This window comes from Scardinius erythrophthalmus, assembly GCF_964197995.2.
Source record: "Scardinius erythrophthalmus genome assembly, chromosome: 3".
NCBI lineage: Eukaryota > Metazoa > Chordata > Actinopteri > Cypriniformes > Leuciscidae > Scardinius > Scardinius erythrophthalmus.
In genome coordinates this window covers 38,554,812-38,573,799 of record NC_138223.1, presented here as the reverse complement: position 1 = coordinate 38,573,799, position 18,988 = coordinate 38,554,812, and the positions used below count along the sequence as shown (strand labels likewise).

Below are 18,988 nucleotides of genomic sequence, written 5' to 3'. Positions count from 1 at the left end.
CTTTGTTAACATTAGTTAACAGGGATTAAAGTGAAAAAAATTCTTCTGACTGAAATTTTTTTTTTAGGCCAAGTCATATTGCTTTAACTTTTTAAATAGTCGAGACCAATAGCGTTTTAAGGGGAGACGTTTTAAACCGCTTTAATATTGCCAGTAGGCGTATTTTAAAAGCTATACATATATATATATATATATATATATGCAAATTATAACACGTTTACACAAAATTTGTTAACACACAAGTAGGTAGGCCTAAGTTACTTTTCCCCTTTACTTAACATAAATTGTAAGAATATGACTAATAGTAAAGACTAGTACTAATAAATACAGTGCTATGCATAAGTTTAGACACCCATGCTAAAGTTGACTAAAAAGAGGAATAAAAAATCATCTTTTGGAAACTGAACTTAAAGGTATAGCGGAGGATCTTTCCGAATTTTAGATAAGTCCCGCCCTCTCCACTTTTTGAAAAGTTTGATTGATTCACCAGAATGATTGACAATTAGGAGGACCAATAGTATAGGGTATCCACCCGGAAGTAAAAAGATCCTCCGCTATACCTTTAATGCCTTAATTAAAAAAATTAGGAAAAATCCAACCTTTAAGGACACCAATTTTCTTTGTGAATGAATAATGTATCGTAAATAAATAAATGTTCTTCCTTAAAATACAGGGTGCATAAGTTTGGACACCCCTATGTTAAATTCCCATAGAGGCAGGCAGATTTTTATTTTTAAGTATTTTTTTTAGTTTTTTTTTAGGATACTATGAATCCTGATAAAGTTCCCTTGGCTTTTGGAATTAAAATAGCCCCACATCATCACATAGCCTTCACCATACCTAGAGATACTTTCCATGAGATCATCTCTCAATGCAAATCAAACTAGCTATTAGGCTAACTGAAATACAACCATGCCAATCTATGGTGAAGGCTATGTGATGATGTGGGGCTATTTTAATTCCAAAGGCCAAGGGAACTTTATCAGGATGCATAGTATCCTGGATACATGAAGTAACTGGCCTTTAAAATTAAAAATCTGCCTGCCTCTATGGGAATTTAACATAGGGGTGTCCAAACTTATGCACCCTGTATTTTAAGGAAGAACATTTATTTATTTACGATACATTATTTATTCACAAAGAAAATTGGTGTCCTTTAAGGTTGGATTTTTCCTAATTTTTCAAATTAAGGCATTAAGTTCAGTTTCCAAAAGATGATTTTTTATTCCTCTTTTTAGTCAACTGTAGTATGGGTGTCTAAACTTATGCATAGCACTGTAAACATTAGGCCTAGGCTAAAGCTATTAAATAGCAGTCCCAAACTAGTTTTTGTTAATACAATGTTGGTATGAGCCACTACAGTCATTTAAAAATATATAAAAATAACACAAAGAAAAATAGTGGCATTTTGGGGTTATATGGAAACGACAGTTACCATGGTGAATACACAATATTAACAATAACTGTTAATGAAACATGGAAATGGTGAATAGAATGAGAATCATACCTGCATTACTTTTATTTCGTGTAATTTACAACGTAACGGCGTTGCATGCTCGTAGTTTCTTTTGCACTTGATCAGTGAAGCAATACAGCGCGCGCCGCTGAATTTGCGCGTGCAATTGAGTGTGCGCTACGAGAACAGGATAACGACTGACAGGACAAGAAAGTCCGTTTTTCTGAGGTGAAAAACTTTATTTCAGCGTACACTTATGTCACTGCCTGCCTGGTAGTTCCTATTGTGCTGGGTTTTCTGAAGTAGTCATGATTCGCCTCTCTTAACATAACATGCTCTAAACACGCACGCAGTGTGGAAAAGGAGGAGCGGAGGCGCGGGGAGCAAGGATGACAGCGCAAATTTGAACTATATCGATGTGATATGGTCTAATTCCATATCACATTTAAAAAATATATCGATATATTTTTTATATCGATATCGCCCAGCTCTACCTGCATTATAAGTGTGTCACTGAAATATAGTTCTACCTCAGCGCTCAGCTGTAGCCTGACATGCACTTTCCGTGAGCGGTAATTGAAAACCCGGAGTGGACTTCGAGCGAAGTGATTACAGAGTGCTTAGAGTGGAGAGAGGAACGTGCTTTTGCTCCACTCCAGGCTTTGATCACATCCCCCTCAGCAGGGTGAATACACCTCGTCTTTCCTTAATTTAAGACCTATTCAAACTAAAATTAAGATATTTATTACACTATTTGAGAAATGAAAGCCTATTTACGGCCTTAAAATTATGAAAAGTGAATTTAAGACTTTAAGGACAGACTGGAACCCGCAATGACGGAAATCCGTCATGGACTTGCTGCAATTAACGGAAATCCGTCGTAGCGACGGAGAACTTTAATCCCTGAGTTAATAAAAATACAGTTGTTCATGTTAGTTCACAGTGCATTTACTTAATGTTAACAAATACAACTTTAATAATGTATTGGTAAGGGCTGAAATTAATATTAACAAAGATGAATAAATGCTGTAGAAGTGTAGTTCATTATTAGTTTGTTATCTAATATAGTTAAATAATGTTTACTAATGAAACCTTATTGTAAAGTGTAACCAAAAATGCTCTTTTTTCGCCTCCTCCTCTTTGTTTGTTTTTTATATTGCCTGCGCTTAAATTCGCTAGCTTTGGCGACAGATCAAAATATTACTAAATCGTATTACGTAATCGATTAATTTAATGTCTTCCATGTTTACTTCCGTCTTTTTATAGAATCTGATATTGGTCACATTTACAAAAAAATCTGATCTGAGCAATAAATCGGAATTGAGCACTAAGGCTCGCAGTGATAGACGGTGATATCGTCCAAGCTGATTAATTGGCTAATGTTTGTCAATTATCTAGGTTTAACCATTACAAAAGGCAATACTATATAAAACAATTAGCTAATCTGTGCATCTCACCTCTGTCCCACAGACAGTGAAGTCGTCCCTCCAGACCTTCTCCGCCCACGATCCTTCACCACAGTACGTGGATCCACCTCTTTACGACATGAAGTAGACACATCCCGCCTGTCCGTCAGTCTATGTGACCTTAACCTGCAACAAGACGATGCCAGGCTTCGACTCCCTCCCGCTCCCGTTGCCTGTCCCATTCCTCAAAACTCCATGAACTCCCAGCAGTCAACACTGCTTCCTCACACCTTGGAATGTGACCTACGTTTCCACCAGCTTCGAGGTGCCCACATCAGAACCCTTAACGAACAGACCGTGGCACGATCCGAACACAACCGTGAAGAACGCACGCTGGTCTTCACGGATCGCCCGCTGCGAATTGGCGAAACCATCTTCATCAAAGTCATTAAGTCCAGCCCTGCTCGTTTTGGGTCTCTTTCATACGGTGTGACATCATGTGACCCCGCAGTGCTTCGCCCGAGTGACCTTCCTTACAATCCTGAAGCGCTGGTAGACCGTAAGGAGTTCTGGGCGGTGTGCAGGGTGCCTAGTGCTTTGCAGAGTGGCGATATACTCGGCTTCCTGGTCACACAGGAAGGGGAAGTAATTCTGAGTCATAATGGCACCAATGTGGGCATGCAGGTGTGTGTGGACAACTCACGACCACTCTGGATGTTCTTTGGACTGCATGGTGCTGTCACACAGCTGAGGATTCTAGGTAAGCATGATATTACAATGCATTGCATTATCTAGATGTCTTAGTCGAGTGATCTCAAACTCAATTCCTGGAGGGCCACAGCTCTGCACAGTTTTGCTCCAACCCTAATCAAACACACCTGATCCAGCTAATCAAGTCTTCAGGATTACTAGAAACTTCCTTGCAGGTGTAAGTTGGAGCTGGTTGGAGCTAAACTGTGCAGAGCTTTGGCCATCCAGGAATTGAGTTTGAGACCACTAGTCCGACTTCCACAAAACTAGGGATGCACGATATATCGGCTACCATATCGGTATAGGCCGATATATGTTCATATTTAATATTATCATTATCGTCTCATTGAGAAAATTTGGCTGATATATTAAAGGCGATAAATAATGGATTATTTCCTTCAGCTGAGACACTGCAGATGCACACTGATTTAGATTTATCAGCCAATATATCGGTTACCGACGTTCAAATATAAAGAATTATCGGTTATCGGTATCAGCCAAAATTTTTATATCATGCATTCCTACACAAAACAAACTGGTATGATTTCAGTTTTCAGCTTTGACATGAACATTTCAAAAGAATTACCCATTTAGTCCAAATTGGCGCTTAAAATGTGTTTAAAATGCGACTGCAAACTCACATTCAGGTGTGGAATGCCACTTTTCACAAATCAATTCTTGCTTTATGTAATATGACATCAAGTCCTGTCCTTTTATTTATAGTTACATATTTTGTCCTAAATAAAATAGGGTTGTGATGCAGTTTCACACTGAAATGTAAGGATTTTTCTCATGCATCTCATCTTATTAAACCTATGCTTTTTAATTCCTTAAAACACCTCAATATATACAATTAAAGTTAAACTTTACAAAACTGTGCTGTTGCTAGGTCTGACAGATTAATTAAAATTTCATTTCATTTGAATCAATTCAGAAGCACTCAAGTAACCTTTCAGAACACCAGACAGTGCTCCAGGTCTCACCCACACACCTGTGAATGACACACTCCTAGTAAAGTTTGAACTAAACAAAGTACTGTATATGCACAGCTAAAGACAGGACGTATTACAGGAGAATGAGTGGGAGGAGTGTGACCTGCGTTAGCTTTGTCTGCAATTTCCAAGATGTCTGTGTCGCTGGAAGCACATTGCCCTCCCTCCTCACGCTGCACACACGCACTCACCCCATCTCATTAGCATGCGGCGAAGGAAAGGAAATGAGAAAGTGAAGAGGAGAGTGGGCGATTCACACTTCATTTGAGAGCATTCATTTGAGAACATTTCTCTCGTTTACATCTCTTCTCTCCATTTCGCATTACGATTTCCCCTCTTAGCATAATGTTTTTGTTCTTTCAAGATCCAAGGTTCAAAACGTCATTGTAATAACAATTTAGTTGTGCTCTCATTGTGCTTATTCAACAGTAACGGCAGCGGGAATATAGAATAAAAGACGTGAAATATGAGGAAATCTGAAAGAAATACCAGAGCTTGCAATGCTGCAAAAGAATGGCCTAGTTTTATGTCAGCTTAGGTTTTAGAATTTGGTTCTGTGTAAATAAAGACATTACAAGCATTAGTAATCTGCAAGTAGATCATCATTTTGATTAACAAAATACTTAGTGACTGTAATAAAAATAAAATAAAAAAAAGCCAGTGGCAGGATACTAGAGATATGAAAGTAGCAACCCCTGTGTTGCCATAGACAACGGTTATTGTAAAACTATGCTTAATGTTATGATTGATCAAGAAGAATCAAGTATACAAGAGAGCCGTGTAGTAAAGATACGTTTATATATTTTTAAGACCACACAATTCAGAATGCAAATAAATCCAAGGAAGACCAAGGAACCCAGCATGTGAATAGTGACTGTTAGTATGCATACAGGTTATTGTCTGTTAAATCTCACTGCCCTGCAAGCACAGTAATTAAATGTAGTGCCAAAAAATGAAATGCACAAACACGTCTATAATAGACACAATACAAACACTTTTCCTTCTTGACTCTCTCCATCCACAGTTTATCTGGTTTATCAAGGTGTGTCTGCTAGCTAATTGATCACTTAACGCATGATACATATATCCCCAAATTTTGAATGGTAGAAATGTACCTCAGTGTGAATGTGTGAACCTGACTAAAAGTGACATTTAATTAAAGGGGGGGGTGAAATGCTATTTCATGCATACTGAGTTTTTTACACTGTTAAAGAGTTGGATTCCCATGCTAAACATGGACAAAGTTTCAAAAATTAAATTGTACGTTTGAAAGAGTATTTCTGTTCCAAAAATGCTCCTTCCGGTTTGTCACAAGTTTCGGAAATTTTTTTCCGAGTACGGGCATGTGTGACGTCAGATGGGGCGGAATTTCCTTATACGGGTCCTAAGCAGTGGTGGAATGTAACGAAGTATTTGTACTTCGTTACTGTACTTAAGTAAATTTTTACGTATTTATACTTTACTTAAGTAAAAAAAATAATGCATACTTATACTTTTACTCAAGTAGATTTTTCAGCAATTATCTGTACTTTGTACTCCACTACATTATTAAAATGCGTGTCGTTACATCCTTCCGAATCTTGCATAAAAAAATTTTGGTCGACTGACGTTTTGGCGTTGCTGGCCAATGCACGTTGAAACAGATCGGAGATCTGATTGGTCAAAGAACTCACGCGCTCAGCGCGCGTTTTGAAACAACACAAGCGGAACTGATGTAAATCGAAGAAAAGGACACGGTGGACACCAAATATCAAACATGGACGAAGAGCCAACAACGTCGTCTGAGCTTGAGCCTGTGCCCTGCAGCTCTGATTCTGAGAGACATCCCTGGCCTTATTTAAGCAAGTTATTTGAATTTAAAGGTTCAAAGAATGACTCCTGGCGTTTTCAATGTGTCAAGTGCCTACCTCAACGCAAAGAACTGTTGGCGTTTAAAAACTCCCCTTCAAATTTGAAGAAACATATAGAGGTAAAGACATGCAATGCTAGTTATTAATATTTAAGTTACAAACTTGCTATGACATGGTGCTATGACTGTTATAGAAAAACGGATGTCAACATAACAAAAATATCACACCAGTATAATATTTGTTTGACGTAAGTTAGTGGTACCCTAACAGGGCAACTTCATTAGCTGGTTATTAGCACAGCAGGGACGATAGCTTGCTAGTACGTTACAATTTTTGGAGATGAGCAAACTACTGCTATATCTGTACATTCGTAGTTGGCTAAAATAGCTGTTTGTTTTGACTCGATGAAAAAATGTTCAAACTTTTTATACGGCCCCTAGCTTCTTTACCATTCAACATTGGGTATTTAGTTGACATTCACAAGTAAGCATGCAGGCAAAACTATATCTTGGTTTGATTCGATTGTGAACAATTTTGCACTATGACAGTTGTTTTTCGTGAATATCATGACATTTTTAGAATTTGCAAACATATATATATATAGCGCGAAAGTATATGCGAATATCAAACCAATTTTACCCGTGTGATATGCTTGGTTGTAAGTGTCATTAGCTTGTCTTTTTAGTCTAAAGATGTAATCACGTTGGTTTCGCGTTTCAGTGCCCCATACACTGTGGTTTTGTATTAACGTAAATAGTATAGTAAAAATAAAATAAATTGTATGTCATAATTGGCTTAGCTTAATTATTATTTAATGAGTAATAAGTAAATAACCAGATTTTTACAGTGTGTCAGTAATGCAGAGAGCTTGCACAACAACCCTTTCCAGTACACAATAGAAATTGTTTGTGATTATTACAATTGAACAGCCCAGACATTGAGACAACTGATTGTGTACTTTTACTTAAAAAAAATACTTTAAAGTAAATTTAAAAGTATGTACTTAGGACTTTTACTTAAGTAAGATGTTGATGTAGTAATTTTACTTTTACTTAAGTATATATTTTGCAGGGTAGTTGTACTTTTACTTAAGTACTAAACTTAAGTACTTCCTCCACCACTGGTCCTAAGGGCACTTCTCCGGAAGGATGCGGGCGCGCGCGCAACCGTAGACCAGAGCAAGAGAGCGAAAGCAGTACGCCATCAAAGCGCTATGCTCGGCTTTAGGGAAGTCAATGTCACCAAAGAAGTGGGTTTTTGGTTGCCAGGGCAAGACAACCCTGCACAGATTCCCTAAGAACCCAGCGTTAAGGGACCAGTGGATGGAGTTTGTTTTTCCAGAGCATCAACGGAGGTTGTGCAAGACTGTTTGTTCCCTGCATTTCGACGATGATTGTTTTATAAACAAAGCCCAGATCGACGGATTTGCAGATCGTCTTATGCTTAAAGGTCGAGCAGTCACAATGATAAAGGTTCGCGGTCGTGCGTTGGAACCGGGCGGTGAGTAAAATTGCTTCAAATGTCTGTGTGTTGTTAGCTCGGTGCATTAGCACAGCTTTAGCTCCGCCCACACGGCCCGCCTCCAGCCGCTCGTTTTTTTCCGGAAAGACTCGGTACAGCCTATCTTTCTTTTATAAATATAATAAAACTAAAGACTTTTTGGAGATATGAAGGATGTAATACTACTCTATAGGTACTCAAGATGAACAGGAGATTGAGTGAAAATGAGCATTTCACCCCCCCTTTAACGTCTGTTCCATTTTCTCAATCAAACCACTTACATACTGAATACAGTGCACTGCCACCAGTAATTTCAGTTCGAGACCCCCTGATGTAGGACACAGCTCACACCTTTACTTAAGAATAAACTAAACTATTCGACAGATGAACGATGTGACTGTTTATACCGCGCAAGCTGGTTTAGTCAGTACCTCTTTGGTATTCAAAATATAGAAAAGACTTTCTGCCATGTTGACACATAGTGCTCATTTTACACATAGCGAAGGGCTTTAAAGAGGGCTGACTTTCTCTAATAGCTTTTTTTGAAGTCTTTCCCTCTACGGGTGGAGGTTAGAGAGACTCAGCTGTACTTGTGTCTCTGTTAATCTAGTAGAGATGTTCTTGAAGAGGCCTGGCCCTTGTGATCCAGGGCCAGTTGCTGAGGCCTGGTGAAGGGGATTTATGATGCATCTATGTGTGGAATGACAGGAAGGTGGAATGGCATGTCAGGCTCACAAAGGATCAGGCACTGTGGACCCCATCTCATATATAACCCCTCACCCTGACTCCATCTTAATCGAGGATCACACTGTAGGACTTGCATACTATATGCAAACATGTGAGCAAAGAAAACACACATGTATAATTTACACGACTGACGGACCCAAGACAGAACCTTGGGGAATCCCACCGACTCCTAATGTTATTAACTCTAATACTGTCATAGAGCTCTTCCAGAGTAAATGCACACTACACGCATATATAGGCTAACCTCAGAGAGAGTATATTCATGGGTTTTAGGTCAGCATAGCATTTTATTTCAGCCAATTCTCCCTCTCATATGCACACACACGTATATATATATATATATATATATATATATATATATATATATATATATATATATATATATATATATATATATATATATATATATATATATACTGTATATCAGAAGATCCTGCATACTAGAAATGAGGTCAGCTCAATTTAATTCAATCTCAGCTCTACTTTAAAAGGCCCTGAAATCTTACCATGGCCATTATAAAGGTTGCAAATTAAGTCTGGTTCCGATTCAGATTCCAATTAATGGTTTCCTTAAAAATTATTTTAATAATTCTATAAGAACAGACCACCACCCCTCAAATATGCATGGTCATATACACCATATATAATCATATATTCTAAAACAATCCTTATCAACATATTTTTATATATTAAAATACCATTTAATACAAAACCCAATATGTATAATTTGTTATATGAACAACCTATCAGTAAATAGGTTGAATTTATTTGTGGTTCAGTGAATAAGTCAATAACTGCTCCAAATGATTCGGTCAGTGAGAGAGTTGTTCTATTCTATTCAAGCTGTATAGATTAGGTCTGCTAGTTAAAAATCTTGCTAAAGAGAGGTGGCTTCCCTTTTTGGTCGCTTGAGTGTCGGATCTGTTAACGAATCTCAGGCCAGCATGATCTTTAAAGGTGTCAGATTTAGATTTCGTCCTGAAGCTCCAACAGCCAGAACAATGTACTGAGATTAGTGAAATGACACCCCCATAACATCCACAAATACAGCAAATACAATGTTGTTCTGTGAAGACACAGTTACAATACCAGCTTTCTTGATAAGTTTATGATATAGACTACAGCTCAATGTCTCCTACGGGTTGCACCAAGAAAAAAGTGTCTCAGTCTGAGGCGGTAACTATGTTCACTGACTGTGTGATGTATATTACACACAACATTTTTCAATCTCTGATCCAATTGGTTTACAGAATATCTGGGAGTTAGAAAGCATTCTGCAGTCATATTTAACAATACAGGATAGCGAAAATTAGGGCTTCAGGGAAAGATCTAATGAGCGTGGAAGTGTGGAATGTTTGTCATGAAATATTTTGTTCTTGTGTGCAGAATCCATTATTTGTAGAACTGAAAGGAATCATATTAAAAAGTCTGTCACCTGTTTTTATCTACTATGTGCATATTCAGGCTCCACTTTCTTGGGCGATGCTCGTGACCCGTCCAGCCCTGGCTCGCCCTCTGCCTCTCCCCTCTCACCCTCAGGTCTGTGTGGTGGAAGTCCTGAGCCCATCTTAAATGAACACGGCTGTTCTGCTGCCTTCTGCAGCTCCACTGAAGGTCTGAATGTTTATCATATTTCAGGATTTCCTGAAAAAATTTATTTGTACATTTTTATTATCAACTGATACGATTTTTGGCATAAAAAAGTGCATTGTATTTTGATCTGTTTCTCACACAAACTTTCTTATAGCTTCAGAAGACATTGATTATACTCATACATATATTCATATGACCACTTTTATGACACAGTTGCATCCTTTTTTGGCTTGATGTGAACTAATTACCTGGAGCAACTACTACAATTAAAAATGTATAAATGGTAATCCATTCTTTTCATGTCTTTCTCTGTCACAGGAACGACACCCAACTCGCCCGTCAGTCTCCCCAAATCACCCACTTTCCCATCTGCCTCAGGCTCATGGCCGGACGAGTGCTCTATCTGCTATGAAAACACAGTGGACACCGTCATCTACGCCTGCGGACACATGTGTCTCTGCTACACCTGTGGCCTCCGCCTCAAAAAAATGGCCAACGCTAGCTGTCCTATCTGTAGGAGAGCTATCAAAGACATCATAAAGACCTACCGGAGCACTTAGGGGGGGCCCATACCCCCCAAACCCAAGTCACATAAGGGCCATTAAGGATCTCTAATAGATCTCTGTTTCAAGAAAGGGTTGGTGTCACAGTTCAGGGACTTTCTCTGGCACTGCATGGGTCTCCTTTCCCACGGCGATGACTTTTGAACCCTCGAACCTTCAAGGCTCAGGCATCCATTCGCAAAGGTCTTTTGTATTTCATGCTCAAGTCTCTATTGCTATGGTTACCAGTAATGCTGCTGGCTTTTCAACTGATGTAAGACAAAAATCATGGGCAGTTTCTCATCAAATTCAGGACATTTCAGGTGATACAGGAGATATTCAAGGATGCACATCTCGCATTTCTTTTACTCTCGGTGAGCCATAACAGACTGCAGTAATCTTATTCATAGCATCCTTAAAAGCTGGAATCATATTCAATCGAGTGTTACAGTCTCTTATTTTTTTTCTGCTGTCCTCAGAGCTAGTCAGACCAGCTAAGGCACTTTCACTGATGAAATTCATACAAAAATGTCTCAGTGTTTCACAATTTTTGTCTGTGCTGGGCTGAGACAGAGATAGGAATACAGATATAAAGGTACAGTGCTTTTTTTCATACCTCACATTTCATGCTAGTTGTGTAACCGACAGCTTGTCCTTATTATGTGCTCTAAAGTGAGTTGATCTGGAGGTCTTTGTGCATTGATGAGCATTTGATCATGTGTTTTGTAATGTAATCTGAAGCTTTGGTAGGTAGCAGGTAAAATCAGCTAACCGGTCTGCTATAATTTTGCTTATGCGTGTGTTCAACAAGCAGGACGTTGGTGGAATTAAAGAGAAATCATTTGTTATAACAATACACAGGAATGATTAACCAATGAGTCATGTGGCAGATTGTTATATAACAACTCATTTCTGGACAAAAGAAGACTAATATTGGATATTTTAATTCATCTAACGGTGCTGGGAAATGTGATTGCCACAGAGAAGTGCGGTTTAAATAGAGCACCTCACTTCACGACCCTAAAACATGTTGGCCTAATCAAACCTTGATTTACTGTGAACTTGTTCTCGACTGTCGATCCGAACACGCAAGCTTTGGGTTTTCTGCTCAAGCAATTGCAATGTTGCCATGGAGAGCAAAATCTAGAAAGAATGAAAACAGCCTTCAGGCATTAACCAATGAAAGAGTCATTTGTGGTCAGAGGATATTTGATTTGCACAGTTAATCCAGATTTCTCCCAGCCCCCCACAGTAGAGTTTCTGTAGGCCAGAAATGGTGTGTATGGGGATAATAGTGAGCGCAGGCCACTGATGAAATAACAAATTGATTGGCTTAGTGTCCCTGCTGGTGCTGAGAAAGACAAAAGCAGGGTCAAAGATATTATCAAGATTCGCCATCCAAGGCTTTTCATGTTAAAAGTAAAATTTGACAGCAAACTTCTCATTTGGACCTTTACAAACTTTGTCTGAAAACCTTATTGAGGTTACTGAAGGATAATCAATTTATAGAAAGTCCTGCTGCTTTAAGATATAGTTGAGTGGGTATGTTCTTGGAAACAGGAGGACATCTAAGGTTGTCACAGAGAGGTGAATTTTATCTCACTTTGAACCTGATATATCTTGATATCTGAAGAGCCGCTTAAATGAATGTCACGAAACATGTCAAGAAAATGTCCGTGGCATATTTCACCCCAATTGTCATGAAAATCGGGGTGAAATATGCAAAAAATATTAATTGTCTTATAATAGGCTTATTTTCTTTATGCAAAACTTCTCAACTCTTTCCCCGACAGCGTTTTTGATCATTTTCACAAAAATTTCATGGCCCCCAGAATGTTTTGTTGGATGAGTATCTGAATATGCAATATATCAAAAGAAAGAAAAGAAGAAAAAAAAAAACGTTTTCTAGCTTCATGCATTCTTTTTTTTTATCAACGCTTGAGTTGTGGGTAAGTGTCATTAAAAAAAGCAACATTTTGAACAAAAAGCTGAGAAAATCACGTTTTTTCAAAGACTACAACGTGCATAAGCAATGCTTTTTTCAATGGCAAGGGAAGCACTGTCTCATAAATGACGGAAAATTCCGTCAATGGCGGGGAAGCGTCGTCTCATAAATGGCGGAGAGAGTGACGGGGATAGCCTGGTAATACCAATCTCTGCTACTTCGCTTTGCTTCGTAGACATAGTCTGGAAGGGCATAATTGAATTAAATCGCTTGTCTGAAGTTTAAAATCATTGGTTACCCGAAAGCCAATCACATAACGTTTGGTTATGACGTGTGTTATGCGCATGCTCAGCCGCATCTAACTTCCACTGTAAACACATGTATGATGCGAAAACAAAACCATCGAGCGAAATACCGGAGTGAACATGGCTGTGAACGACTTTTGCAGATTATGTGAAGTAAATCTACGCATCCACGGTACAATCAGCGTCTACGTCACGGCTCTCAGCCCGCCCTCTGTTCGTTGATTGGCCGGCTGTTTTGAGGCCGGAGGAAAACGGGGAGAAAGGTCGCTATCTCAGACTGAGTACAGAAGCGAACTGAAATTGAGCGGAAGTTCGTAGTCAGGCTATGACGGGGAAGCTTTGTCTCATAATAAATGACGGAAAATTCCGTCAATGGCGGGGAAAGAGTTAATGATCTTGAACAATTTAGAAATGTGGCATGACCATGTTTTATAAGATTGGTAAGGTTAGTATGTCATATTCCATCAGCAGTTTCAATTTTTGGTTCTAGATCTCCTATGAACGTCACTTATCCCATCATCCACATTAAATGCTGGAACAGCCTTTTTTAGATCTCCAGATCACATTTTGCAATTCATGGCAAATAAGCAAAAGAGGACTCGATAATGTGCATTTGTGTGTACGTATGGATGTTAAAGCAGCTCAAGAGAAATATCAGTGATTGACTGCAGGTTAATATTGTTCATAACTAGCCAGTTAGCTTGTGTAAAGCGATCGTGACGGCTGGCGCTTAAATCCATGCTGCTATTAGTATTAGCCAGCTCTCCTACAGGCAATGCTAACACCGTGTCGAGAAAATACCCTGTCGCTCTCGGCAGGATATTCTCTTAAGAGTTTTACTCTATCGTTTGAAGTGGTGATTCACTTTTGAATGTTAATTTATGTTAATTAGAGGAACCTATTACAATAGCTGTATCTGAGGTGTTTCTATAGCGCTTTGTTTTTATTATTTTATTTTTCTCTATTTCGAATTATTGGACCGAAGTTTATGATTGTACAGTTTGCTTGTCAATCCTCTGTGGTTTATAGAGCAATGTATTTCTTGAATTTTGTGCTGGCTTTCTTGTATTCATGCTATACTGAACAGTACATAAATCAGGGGCTTAGCAGTAAACAATCAGAACCAACTTTATGTTGGGAGCAGGATAAACTAAAGATTATGTACACTTCCTTTGATATCAGGTTTTATGATTTCATTGGCTATGTATTTTGTCTATTTATGGTGAAATTTAATGATCCAGTTCTGAAAATGTCCTGAAGGCCTAATATTTCTGATTTAAGATTTTTGGAAAACTTTAGCAAAGTTTTTCTGGCACTTTTTCTGTCAATTTCAGTCACTTTATAAGATCATCAATATTCCCCCCAATTTTTTTTTTATCTAATGATGTCTTTTGCACAGTTTAGGGTGTTAATATAAGGGCAATATTTGTGTTTGTCACTTTATCAAATTTGATTGTAATTTTTTTTTTTTGGACATCATCTTTATGTTGATATTTGGACAAAATGAAGCTAATCCTGTTTGAATAAGTGTACTAATCTTACACCGCATTTCTATCATTTAATGCTTGTATGAAATCGCTACTCCCACCTTGTTTTTCTGAGGACCTACAGAGGGACACACAGTCCTTACTGACGCGCCACTGTTGGATTTGCTTTTGATTGTTGTCGACCCTGTAATGTACTTTATTTAGAGTATGATGTGTTGAATCTGATGTCTGTTGCAGAATCTGTGGTAAATAGCTTTCCTCTTTTAGAATTATTTGTTAAATCAAAGCTAGAAATAATGAAAACAGCCATATTCGCACATTGCCCAATTTTTATGTTTGTTTCAGAAAAATAAAGTTTGATGTTTTGTGAAGTAACCAGAAATGGGATCAGGGATTGCATAAATTATCACCCCAACCTTAAATAATGCTGATCAAATCTGAATATACTTTCAATACTGATGACAATTTTTTTTTTTTTTATCTTACATACGTTTTAAAAAAATATTGGAATTGCTTTTCTTGTTCCGGCATTTATGGCCAGTGTGTTTCGTTCACTCATTACCCATTGGTGAACAGTGGGACCAAACTAATAATGAATCAAAAAATGTTAGATTCCCCTTTCCCAGGGTTCATTCAAGGGCTGTGTTAAATGAATCATTAATTCATAGTCGATGAGGTCAGTAGTGATTTAGTCACAAGAAATGGCTCGGCTTACTGTGGCATTCGATTTTTGACTCAAACCCATGTCTGATTTTTTATTTTATTTTCTTCCTAATGTCTGTGATCAGTTTATGAAAATTTGTTTTGTCTGAGTCAAAGATGACTGTCGATAAACTTTGCAGATGCATTTCAGCGAGTGGTGTCTATTCTGTGCCCTCTTTGTTCAAATACATGTTCAAATATAGTACATTTTTTCTGACAGTCTTGATCAATTGATCTTCAAGTGCATATAATTTTACACTTCTATAATATAAAACAATGTCAAGTCAACTGGACTTCCTTTAAAGTGATCACTAACTCATAAAATCTGACCAGGAATCAAAGTCTGAAAATATACCGTATGAACCATGATGGCAACCTGACCCTGAATCAGACGTTAAAGGTGGATTGTAACAGGAGTAGGTCTACTTGATATGCCTGAGATCAGAGGTGTGCTGAGGAAGGATGAAAGGTTTCTTTGATGATTTTCTCTAAAGTTGAGAGGAGGATGAAGATCTCCCCTCATGGTTAACGGTAGGCTACATGTTTCTGAGACCCACAGTTAACACACTCATTTCCATCTGGATTTAGTCATTTGACAAGATGGTTAAGCCTGCTTAAGGCTGCCCCCTAACGGACAAAAATACGTGTATCATGCTTTATTTCCCTCATCAAACCTATTATCCTTCCTGTGACGGTTATGACAGCGTTTACAAACAATAAGAAATAATTAAAAAATTTCACATATCTTCAAATATTACTCTATATGGTCCAGTACAATGCCTAAAAACACAACTGGCATTTTTTTATCAAAATCTGCATATGTGCCTACAGTCCTTCTATTGTGGCACATCAGTTTCATACACATCAAAGGCTTCGTTTTCATGTTAAAATCGTATAGCCTACTTGGTAAAATATGTATACTTATGCTGAAATATCACCTGAAATGAAAATTCTCTCATCAATTACTTACTGTACCCTCGGCCTCGAGCCAATATCTGCAGAATATCAGAGTAGTTTTGTTTGTTGATAGATAGGCCTATACTCCGTTTGATAGCGTTGACGGTACGGTATTACATTTTCTTCCCGCCCAATAGACCTTATGCGCGAGAGAAACGAGGGCGCCGCCATCTTTAGAATATTGTCTCTGAACTTCCGTTTTAGCGGTCGCTCTGTATATCTCTATGGCATTGCTGTCCAGGAGTAATTAGCTTTTGAAGTGAATTTACTTAATGTAAAGTTAATGAAAGTTATCACGAGCATTGTAATGTTTAAAGCAGATATCTTAACAAATGTCAGTAGACCGGGAAGATTTTAAAACGAGCCGTTCATTCATAAATACGCAAGATCGCTGTGGAAATACGGACCGGAAGTCAAAAGACAACGAGCGCAGCGCAGAAAAGGGGCGGAGCTACATAAGGTCTACAAAATGTCAATGATCTGTTACGTCACACGCGAAAAACAATGGGGTTTTACGTCTATTACAGGTTCAACGCGTTTTCTGCGCTAATGTTAACAAAAATTATTGACTTTAAGTCTTATTATAATCAATTAATTTACGTATTTAGCAGAGGCTTTTATCCAAAGCGAATTAAATTGCATTCATAATTCCAAATATTTATAAGGTAAACATCAGGGGCCGTATTCACAAAGCATTTTATCTTACCACTAGGAGTACTCCTAAATCGCACTAAAATATTTTAGCTAGGAGTTTTCTCTTAAAAGTTATTCACAACGCCTTTCAGACCTACTCTTAGTAAAGAAAAATGACAACTCCTAAACTAAGAGTGAGTCTTCGTTGCTATGGATGACGTCATTACTCATGCACGAGCTTGACTGAAGTGACCACCTTGATTGGCTGATGATTGTAACGCGGGAATGATTCCACACTCCTCCCCTACGATGATGAGTGACAGGTGACAGGTCTGAGAATGCGTGCGCTACACAAGTAGTGCGAAGGACGGAAGATGATGAATAACTGAATAAATAGCCTAAATGAATAAAGAGTAAGGCAAAACAAATAGCCTATAGCCTAATGAAACATATGGATTGATGCAATATCTTTGCAACATTATTGAATTAATCTGTCACATATGCCTCTGCCTTACGTTTGCAAAGAGAAGAAAATTTTAATTTGATTCACAATGAAATGTTACAATTAACATGCAATGAGTAGCCTAGTTTTGGTTGTTGTTGGTGGCGTTATTACACCCCTAGTTATGCCTACAATGCAGAATTGTTCCCTCGCGATTGGAAGCTTCTGTAGCCGCCGCATACGCGTTTCAAAACATCGCAACGTGAAATGCCACAAAAAGCGGTTTGTGAATAGGTCTTAGTGAGTTAAGAGTCCTCTCGACTTCTTTTAAGCTGTCCCAGGCTTAGGTGCTACTTTTAGGGCTAAAATGCTTCGTGAATTACTCTTAGTGAAAAAAATTAGGAGTCCTAAAGTTAGGAGTGACACGCCCATTATTTTTAGGAGTTGCTCCTAAATTCGCCAGTTAGGAGCTACTTTTAGCTTTAAAATTCTTTGTGAATACGGCCCCAGATCTTACTTTCCTTGGGAATGGAAACCAAAGACTACATTGCTAAACTGTGTTGCCACTTGCAGTCAAATTATAGGCTATTTATGGAGGTGAGTTACTGTGCACATTATTTAGGCCTACATTTGTTAATTTGATCATCCATAATAATATGGTACCACGCGAGCATTTAACAATTGTTATAACATGACCTACCTTACGAAAAATAAGTTTATTCAAGTGTTCTATTAGTATACTTCTTTTCAACTAAAAAGAAGAAAGCATACTTTCAGTCTACGTTTTATGTACTTCTCAGAAATATACTTAATTACACTTAAGTGTACTTGACTTATACTGAGAGTCCAAGAATATTTGGCCTATACTTGTACTCAATCTTTTGATCGAGCTATACTTAAAAGTATAATTAAGTATTCAAAGTATACTTGGCTTGTAGTTGTGTTAACTCTTTTGATCGAGTAGCCTATTAAATATATATATATATTTTTTACATAGTTTTTCATACACAGTCTTGAAACTTACATTGTTTGAAAATATTGATATAAAACAGGGGCCGTATTCACAAAGCATTTTATCTTACCACTAGGAGTACTCCTAAATCGCACTAAAAGATTTTAGCTAGGAGTTTTCTCTTAAAAGTTATTCACAACGCCTTTCAGACCTACTCTTAGTAAAGAAAAATGACAACTCCTAAACTAAGAGTGAGTCTTTGTTGCTATGGATGACGTCATTACTCATGCACGAGCTTGACTGAAGTGACCACCTTGATTGGCTGATGATTGTAACGCGGGAATGATTCCAAACCCCTCCCCTACGATGATGATTGACAGGTGACAGGTCTGAGAATGCGTGCGCTACACAAGTAGTGCGAAGGACGAAGATGATGAATAACTGAATAAATAGCCTAAATGAATAAAGAGTAAGGAAAAACAAATAGCCTAGTAGCCTAATGAAACATATGGATTGATGCAATATCTTTGCAACGTTATTGAATTAATCTGTCACTATATGCCTCTGCCTACGTTTGCAAAGAGAAGAACATTTTAATTTGATTCACAATCAAACGTTACAATTAGTTTACATGCAATGAATGAGTAGCCTAGTTTTGGTTGTTGTTGGTGGCGTTATTGCATCCCTAGTTATGCCTACAATGCAAAATTGTTCCCTCGCGATTGGAAG

At 38.0% G+C, this 18,988-nt stretch overlaps 2 protein-coding genes across 2 annotated transcripts in view; one reads left to right on the top strand and one right to left on the bottom strand.

The window, feature by feature from the left end:
• The window catches only part of neurl1aa (neuralized E3 ubiquitin protein ligase 1Aa), a 46,231-nt gene extending 33,524 nt beyond the window's left edge, over nucleotides 1–12,707 (top strand). The window contains exons 4-6 of the mRNA XM_081361329.1: nucleotides 2,927–3,622; nucleotides 10,166–10,315; nucleotides 10,613–12,707. Coding sequence (XP_081217455.1) covers nucleotides 2,927–3,622; nucleotides 10,166–10,315; nucleotides 10,613–10,854 — 1,088 coding nt within the window. The 3' untranslated portion in view covers nucleotides 10,855–12,707. The remainder of the gene's footprint in view (nucleotides 1–2,926; nucleotides 3,623–10,165; nucleotides 10,316–10,612) is intronic.
• The window catches only part of cfap58 (cilia and flagella associated protein 58), a 221,839-nt gene extending 205,418 nt beyond the window's left edge, over nucleotides 1–16,421 (bottom strand). The window contains exon 1 of the mRNA XM_081360925.1: nucleotides 16,246–16,421. The gene's annotated coding sequence lies outside the window, so the exon portion shown is untranslated. The remainder of the gene's footprint in view (nucleotides 1–16,245) is intronic.
• Between the last annotated feature and the right edge of the window lie 2,567 nt (nucleotides 16,422–18,988).